Source organism: Hippocampus comes, unplaced genomic scaffold (assembly GCF_001891065.2).
Source record: "Hippocampus comes isolate QL1 unplaced genomic scaffold, H_comes_QL1_v1.1 scaffold125, whole genome shotgun sequence".
In the NCBI taxonomy this organism is placed as follows: domain Eukaryota; kingdom Metazoa; phylum Chordata; class Actinopteri; order Syngnathiformes; family Syngnathidae; genus Hippocampus; species Hippocampus comes.
In genome coordinates, this window is record NW_017805453.1 from 766861 (window position 1) to 776344 (window position 9484).

Sequence of the window (9484 nt, forward strand, 5' to 3'; positions counted from 1 at the left end):
ACTAATTAGCGCGCTTCTCCAAAATGTGCACATTTTCCACTAACGACTTAACGAATGTCCTGAAATTCCAGACGGCTTTCTTTGTTGAATTCAGCTGGAATATGGCAAATTTACAGGAAATGAGGCACCGGTTGCTTTTTATCTCGCTGACACTTTACATCCTAATGGTGTCATGAAGCGCATGTGTAAAAACATGAGGAGGAGAGATGGAAGGTGTGACTGAGTCATTCGTGCCATATGATGAAAACCTTGCACCTAATATTCACCTCCTCCTCATCCTCCTCCACCTTGCTGCGTTCCTGCTAATTGCTGCACGAGATCCTTTCACACAGAACCCAATGCAGTGTCATGGCATTCCCACTGAAAGCATCAGCTTTACAGATGCTCATACTGAAGATCTGTGTTGCAGTAAAGACTTCAAAAGACCACATGCTGGTATCAGTCAATGAATAAAAGTAACCGCAGCCACCGAGTGGAACCCTAAAAAAAAAACAAAAAAAAAAACAAGGTGTCTCTTTATTTACTACAAGTCAAACCTCGGTTTTCGTCCATAATCCGTTCCAGAAGGCTGTTTGAAAACCGAAATTGTTCGAAAACTGAAACCATGCACTTTTTAAAATAAAAATGTTTACTGAACACGTCTGCTTTTTTTTTAATCTTTATTGAACAAGTCAGAATACAATTCTCAGTAAACAGAAAACAAAACGAACATATTATTAATACATACATATATCTGAACACGTCTGCTCACAATGGAAAGCAACAACGAGTAAGCGTCACTTCCTCGTGTAAGGAAGGCGAGAGGAGTCAAATGGTGCATTCAAGTGCGCTCAGTTTGTTCGAGAACCGAAATTTGGTCGTTATCCGAGGCATAAAAAAACTCGAAATTTTTGGTCGAAAACCGAATTGGTCGGGCACCGAGACGTTCGAAAACCGAGGTTTGACTTACTATTTACGCACCGATGATTAATTGGAGGCATGGCAGTTAAGATAGTAGAAGCCGCTATTTGAGGACATTCATTATATTGCTTTGTGCTCTGGAAAAAACAAATTAGTGTTTGCCAAGAGCAAGTTAATGTGTCTGTAGTGTTATTTAGAACTCCCGATTTCCCTACCCGGACTACTCAGTCAGAGAGAAAATGTCAAGAGCTGAAGCTAAATGAGAGAGCGTCGCAAGAAGTGGAAGAAAACTAACGAGAGCTTTTTGAATCGTGAAGACTGTGAGGAATGAGGATGTGCATTATTTTTTTCCCCTTTGCTCACTGATGATGCCAGGTCTGCACACCTTGTTTTGTTTGCCTCGGGGCAACCGGCAATGCATACAAATGATCTGTGGGCCCACTGAATAATAAAAAAGCCTTTGGTGATTTTTTTTCTCTTTTTCACATAAATATTTAGCAATGTATCGACTAAAGCAGTTGAGCTATAATCTACCTATTGCAACATATGCTGGTTTCCTTCTGATGATTCTTTGAGGTTATGAGTGGGATGGAGATGTCCCTTGATGAGACAGAGGAAAGAGGCCAGAGGATTTTGTTTTCAGTGCCATATTCACCATTTCTACATTTTTTTTTTTATTGTGTAGCTCGACTTGAACTACACACCACGCTCACACTTTTAAGATATAGTTGCCAAAGGGAGATATTTTGGGAAAAAAAATGTTCTGACTCCTTGTCAACAAATAGTTGGATCTTTGGAGTGCCTGGCCAGCCATCACGTGTGAAATTAAACAATCAAGTACACTCGAATCATGCTCCACTGTGATGTAACAGTGGGGTAAATTTGCATAACGCAACTCTGTTCTCAGAAGCTCCACTTGGTGTAGATCAGCCATTCGACCACCAGACTACACTGAGGCACTCGGATGTTCGGTTTTGCGTTTGCCGATTTGTATGCTGCATGCACCACATGTGCAGAGCGGAACACAAATTGACTAATGGAATTGAGTCACGCAATCCACCATTGAGGACATTTCGCTTTCCTGACCGATTTTCTGATTGCCTTTCTCTTCCGACATTGACAACGCCTTAGCTCTGCCCCTGGTCGTCATGGTAACAAATGCCCATCGGCCCCGTAGAACAGCGAACGGGTGAGCAGAGTGATTTCAAGTGTGTGTTAATCATAATTTTACCAATAAACATTGATTGATATAGCATCTTAGAAGGGACCCAAGGAGGCTCAAGTAGGGCGCGATTCTTTATCTTGTGTGTTATGACCAAAGAATGTCAGAGAACCTTTATTCTGTTTTAAATTGTGGAGAACATTGCATTTAGTGTCCATCATAAGCAATAAAAAACAACAATATACTCATCTAAAGAGGACAAATGAATGTGTCATTAAGCTTTTGTAGAATAATCACAGCACTGCAACAAATGAAAGCCTAAACAGATGTCTCTCACCTCCCACCCCCGCCCCGCCTTATTTGTAATTCTTCTAATAGGTAATCCCAGTTGCGTGTACTGAACCAGATGACACACATAAATCAACATGTATGCGCCTGATGTGCAAACCCTGAATTCCCACTGCCAGAACACAAACGTGTATTGATAAATTAAACGCAAAAATGGCTAATTGGATGACTGAGTGACAGTATTTCAGTTCACATCTGCTGCGCCTGGAAGCTTCACTCAGAACCTTTGGCACCATTAAGAGCTGAAACGGTCAAATTCAACTTTTCATTTCAACTGCTGCAATTCTCATAGCCGTCTTGGCTGGCATCGCTGGAAATAGAAATTCTCCGCAGTCGAGTCATATAGTTTCCTCATAATGCATGTTTGGCGACAACATTCTTCAGGGGGAAGTAACATATTGCAGCCGATGAGGTGCGATTGTGAAGCCTGCAAATGGCTGCATTAAAGATGATGTATCCGAGAGCAGCTCCACACTATCAAAAAACATCACATAAACCGGTATATTCAAATTGGTCTGGAATGCCACAATTTCACACACACGCGCGCGCGCGCGCACGCACACACACACGCACGCACGCACGCACGCACGCACGCACGCACGCACGCACACACACACACACACACACACACACACGTAATTTCACTTCATTATTTGGGAAAATTAAGACATATTTGGTTCTGATGGATGCTCGCCAGCAATATAAGCATTCAAATTGATGTTAAAATGCGCAAAATGTCTTCTGGAATCCTAGTTATGGATTTATGAATGTATGCATGCGGACTCCGTTGTGGCTCACTGATTGGATGGGAAGTCGGGCCCAAATTGTTCTGGTGATTGGGGGTTCCGTACATTCTTGTGCACAGTAAAAAAAAAAACACACACACACACACACACACACACACACACACACACACACACACAGTCCTGTGTGTAGTCTGCCTTTTGCCCACAGTCAGCAGGGAGACTCCGGCTCATCTGTGACCCTGAACAGGATAAGCGTTGGATGGATTGGGGACAAAGATGGCAAAAGGGGCATAAAATTTACAAATTAATTGATGGGGCTGTCAAATTACCCGTCACTTTATGTCCCCACTCTCAGCTATGCTCCTAAACTCTGATTTTATGAATGAAAGATAAGAACCGGTTCAGGTGTCTGGAGCATCTATTATGGATGATTCCCGGATGCCTCACTGAGAATGTCATTCGGGCATGTCAAGTTTAGAGCAGGCCTTGGGGCACACCAAGGACACGCTGGCGGGATTATGTGTCACCAACTGGTCTGGCCGTGCACCTGGGGGAGGTGGCGCAGGACATGGAAGTATCCCCACTAAACCTAAATTCTGGACCAGAAAAATAATAATTTTGAGAGGTAGGTGATGATCAGTCATTGTGCTTTCAATGGTGTTGTTCAACCCCTGAATCAAAATAGCACTGCCCATTCATTAGTAACTTGCAGACATCTGTTATTTTTCAAGACTGCATCCGAGCTCGAGAGCAGACTATTTTAAAATGAAGACTACACTCTTGCCTCGTCACCCATAGCAGACAAATATATGGTGGCTATTCTGATGTGCCAATTTTGCCTGATAGTTGAGTAAAAGTTAATGAGGAGACAGTTGCAAATGGGCACTGGGCAGTGAACAGGAATCAAGTAGAACATAAAAATGAGTTATGTGATCAACTACACACCTAAAGGCCCTTTATTTTTACTGGGAGCTCTGACATGTTGTGTTGGAACGGAACTCTGGTGTAAACCGTAGACTTCTGGCACTGCCTTTCCTGTTCAGGTAAGTGGGGCGGCTGGAATCCATCCTATCTGGCTACATTTTTTACTGTTTGACTGTTTTTTCTTTTTTAAACTACTATTTTTCTGAGCTGATCGCACCCAATATGCTGCTTCACTGGTATCTGTAAAAAGGGCTCAGATGAATAAATGAACGATTTTAACAATGCAATTTTTTGGTGTCTCTTTCTAAAAACAATGTATTGTGAATGTGCCATTGACTGGGAATTGAATATGAAAATGAATGTTAGCCGTGGGAACCACTGCACTACCAATGGCCCTCCATGTAATCTGTAATGGAACTAGCAACCAACAAACAAATGTATGGACAATTAAATTAAATAAACACAAGTCATGCTTGACAACAGCTGGAGGTTGTTCTAGTCCGCATCTCCAGCCTGTTTTCTGTAGGCCTCGTTGAGCAGTTGTATTTCTTCTTGATATCCAGTGCTTGCTTGCGTCTGTCTCAGACTGTTTTGCCGATGGGCCTCCACCGTGTCGGGTATCGTGATGCTCATGGCCTCAGCCTCGGCGTTACCGCTGGTGGGGATGAGCAGGGAGTAAGAGGCCGTCTCGCCCAAGTCATAGGACACAAAGCGGTTTTCCCTGCGTGAGTAGCGCAATGATGGCGAGCGGGCGTGGGTGGACGACTGGCTGATGTTGGACACAATGGAGACGCTGTCCATGGCCTCCTCATTATCGCAGATTTCCAGGACCTCCAGGTGGATCTTAACGTTGGTGTCCCCGATTGCAGTTCCAATGCCCATTCCGATGTCTTGTCCCATACTGACACCAGCGATGTTCACATCGTCTGTCTGGCCACCTGACGCTTTGTCATCTGCACTGGGCTCATGGCCCACCGATTTGGAGCGGTACACCTCCACCTGTAGGCCAGCAGGAGATTAGCATAGCCGACTATGCCACATAAGCGTCCATCCAGCTATTTTATATGCATGTCCTTATTAGGTCACGGGGGAGCCACATCATCTGCCAGCGGGCATTGGTTGGTACACCCATTCATATATCTTTTATGACAAATGCTGCAAGGTTGTTTTTTTTTTTTTTTTTTTTTTAATTTTAAGGGGTATCTGCACTTTTTGGAATCACAAGTAAAATAATGTAGTTGCTGTGAGCGTGTGAGTCATAAGGACCAGTTATTATCTTTTAACGGAGTCTTTTTTTTTTTTTTAATAGTTGTATGTACAGTATATGTAGAATAATTTTCCAATTTCCCTTTGGTAAGTATATACAATACATTGATGTCAAAAATCTCCTCAAATAATTAAATCAGTGAAGAAGTAAATCCAAGTTGGTTAAAATGTGCAAGGGGCATATACGTGTCTTATTTAATGTGATGATGCAGTGCGTGTCCACAACACAAAGAGCAGTAATAATTAAAGCAGTCAATGAAAAAGTATCCTGAGGTCAAGCAAAAACATATTGCTTTCAATGCAGTCCTGTTAAAATTGGCAACCATTCTAGTGAGTGAACAACTACGTGACACAAAATCACTCAAATTCAATAGTTCAAATCAAGTAAACAAATAAAACATTTTATTCTTGACTTTAGAAACTTGGCCAATTCTCAAATCCGATCCTTTTCAGCCGATCACATGAAAATCACGTGATCGGCTCCGATTTCCAATCACGTGATCGGATCGGGTCAACTGCAAAAAAAACACAAAGTACGCCGGTAACTGACTGTGCCGTCTCGTGCCACATGACCACATATTCGGACATCACGCGTCGGCCGTAACCTTGTCACTGTCGTAAACCGAAGACCCCTGCACAGCTATCAAAATACACCACCTAAAACAGGAGATATCTATTTGAGGTGCGGCGTTAATTCCAGTGGAAAATGCACCTGCCGATAACTTGAGCATGGCGCATCTATTGGAAAGCAGGTCACTATCGGAAGAAATGTAATATGTAATATTAAAAACAAGGGCGGTCTGAATTGTTTGTGGACATCTACTGACCCAAATAAGTGCAGGAGACCTACACAAGCATACGCAGGAATAGAGTGGAAAAACCAGGGTGCACCACTCGCATGTACACAAGGCGGCAGTGATCGTCTTCGACTTAAACTTGATGCAAAATGAAAGTGAGCCAAAACCAAACTGTGGATGTACGCTCTGTGAATTTGTCACCCTTTGGTGATTTTCAAGCCATAATGCTTTCCGGCTTTTAAGTGGAGCAGAGATACATTGCGTGCGTCTGTGTGTGTGTGTGTGTGTGTGTGTGACAAAATGTGATGCGAATAAATAAATCATTTGTTGAATCGTAACCGAGAATAAAACAAGAGAGCTGTGCATACCCTCTTGGAATTTTGCGGGGAGATTCTCAGTCCGTCGCTGCTGACCTCGTAGGTGGACAGAGAGAGGGTCTTCCCAGTGGGGGCCTGCAGAGACACAGTTCCCTGGAAGGCGCACAGCGGGATGGACAGACCAGTTGTTGACCTCTGCATTGAAAGAAGAGTTAATCGAAAATGATTTTATTCAGGAAACTGTCGAAAAGTAATTGTCCAAACAAATGAACTCAATAGAAAAAAAAATTATGAACTGTCGGGACCAAGATATTAGCAATGAAAACTGAAGTGATGTGTGTGAAAATGCGATAATTTTAACCATTTTATATACTCCATCGGGCGATGTTCCTGTTAAGTTTCTGTACTGAATTGACATAACAGCCCAACCTGCTCTGCAGGATGACAGTAGTGCTCTCCATCATCTTTGTTTCCACTCTAATAATGTAATTGTTTAATTGCAGCGCAGGCAGTGGCTCCTTTCTGCCACACGTATCACGAAACAATTGAGCTATGGCTACTCTGTTTGCAAAGGAGACAGTGGCGGATGTCATTAAGGCCTCTACATTATTTACATTAGCAGCCTCTGCTGTAATGATTGTGGAGATGGAGCACATTAGAGACAAAAGAGGATGTCAGCGCCTGGCTCCATTACCTTGTCAGTGTCTCCGTATCCGTGTGAACGAGCGGGGAAACGGAGGGGAAAGAGGGAGGCAGACTTTAATGCTGAGGACACATTGTCAACTAAATCAAATAATGCTTAGAAGCCATCGGCGTGATGAGCACACAGATGGAAGGGAGTGTGTTGTGGAAGCATAAATCTATTTAGGCGGGATCCGCCTGAAATCAAATGTTGAGTGATTATGTTTAAGGGTGCAGCCTTGGATGAAGGTTATCCTACGTCTCCAATAAATGAATGTAAGTCGGGGCAGTGTCATCTGATGGAGCCAAGTGTATAAAGTCAGCAGGAACATCACTTAGCAACCCAAATAAACACCTCTCGGTATGATGCAGTTGTCCACCAAACTACGTGCAAACTACCACCAGAGTAAACACGCTGCAAAAGTAATTCTTCAAAAGCTTTTTAGCTCTTAATATAGTGAGTTCTAATACTTTGAGTCAAGCGAAAGCGGGCTTCTTTCATACGGACCAGCAGGCCAAATGTAAGCATTTTCCCTCCCTTGCGCTCAAAGTCAGCTAAGGTCCGATTATCTCTCAGTGATTATCCTGTGGTGTGGGGTGTGTTAAGGACATTTTTTTCCCTCCAGGAGCTGCTCATAAAACAGTCAGGGGAAAAGAACACTTGCTTTAAATCAAAACAAACTTTATTAATCAGGTTGTGTTTAGATGTTTTGGGGCCGTTGCTTGTGTTTGACTACTGGTCAGTCCACCTTTGTGAGGCAGAATGCTGTCTGCCTCACCTCATCTCAAAATAACGCATAGACGAGAGAACGGGTGTGTTAAGGATATTTTTTTCCCTCCAGGAGCTGCTCATAAAACAGTCAGGGGAAAAGAACACTTGCTTTAAATCAAAACAAACTTTATTAATCAGGTTGTGTTTAGATGTTTTGGGGCCGTTGCTTGTGTTTGACTACTGGTCAGTCCACCTTTGTGAGGCAGAATGCTGTCTGCCTCACCTCATCTCAAAATAACGCATAGACGAGAGAACCACATTATTTTCATTGTTTTCCTCTTCACAATGCAGGTGAATGTCCAGGAATCCCTGGCTTTTTCATTTTTTGACATAGTGTTGGCTTTATCATGGCATGTGTGAGACAATCTCATCTGAAGCTGAAGCCATACTGCAACCACACTGGTCGACTTACTACTCGTCTTTCTTTCCAAATATCAAATTCTCAAAATGTACATTTCAGTGAAATATTACTTTGACAATGTTGAAAGTCTTAAAAGATAAGCCTTTCGGTTTGTAAAATGACTCCGCCGGGTACACTGTACCTTCGTTGTTACCTGTGAGACTCATTCTCGAGTCTGCCTCGATCGATGACAGCATTTTCTGCGATGTTTGCAGCGTATCGATTTTGGTTTTGCACTGTCTCGCCACATTCAATACAAACTTATGTTTCATTGTGCACCCTGTAACCACATAACAGTATCTATTTACATGAATGGATGTGCTCCCAGAAGGCTGAAAGCATTTCAGTTTTGCTCCATCTGAACCCGCAATAAAGCCTCCCGGGGAGCAACATAGCAAACGCGCTCGGCGACGGAGTCTGAAGTCACCGTGAGGCTAAAGATGTCTTTAAGCTCTAATTCCGCCTCTCTCTGCGGAGGCTGGAGGCCAGAGGGCTGACAGTATACAGCTTTGGCAATGGATAATAACATCTAGCCTGCAAATGAGCAGCAAAACACAGCCAGCCTCACCATAAATCACAAACCTTTTTTGTTGATATAAAGCTTTGTTGAGCCTCGGCAGCTTGCGCGCTTGGATTAATAGGCTGCTTTTCATGCACCATGGGGGTGCATGAAGGGGAGTTTCTGTCATTATCCCATTTCTCAGCCTTACCTTACTTCTTCATATAGTTGATGGCGGTGTTTATTTACTCATCTGCAGAGAGCGCCAGGCATCAAAAAGGCAAGGTCCTTTATATTTTTGCCAAACACATGTTTAAAATGACTTGAAATAGTATTCTATATAAAGTATATTTGAATTATTTTTTTCACAAATAATGGTATATTCCATATTGTAGCATGCATAATGATACAATATCAATATGTATCATGTTGTAATGTTATATTACATATGTAATATGTAATATAATGTTGGTTTAAAAATACTCCATCATCTTAGCTAGCTACCCAAATGGATGTAGCTGGTCCCTGTCAATGAGGAGTTATGGCACCGACAGGCACAAAACCAACCCGAGTCCGACCTTATTTTTGCAATGCGTTACGAAGAAAAAAAGAGCGCATCCAAATTGTCTTCTTATATTAATTTTATGTATTTATTTTCAAATAAAAGTATCC

General features: G+C 42.6%; 1 protein-coding gene across 1 annotated transcript in view; it reads right to left on the bottom strand.

Annotated features, from left to right (window-relative positions):
* Nucleotides 1-4453: 4453 nt before the first annotated feature.
* LOC109518417 (probable G-protein coupled receptor 149) overlaps nucleotides 4454-9484 on the bottom strand; it is a 30537-nt gene continuing 25506 nt past the window's right edge. The window contains exons 8-9 of the mRNA XM_019874232.1: nucleotides 6512-6655; nucleotides 4454-5079 (exon numbers count right to left, since the gene is read on the bottom strand). Of these exons, the coding sequence (XP_019729791.1) occupies nucleotides 4576-5079; nucleotides 6512-6655 (648 nt within the window). The 3' untranslated portion in view covers nucleotides 4454-4575. The remainder of the gene's footprint in view (nucleotides 5080-6511; nucleotides 6656-9484) is intronic.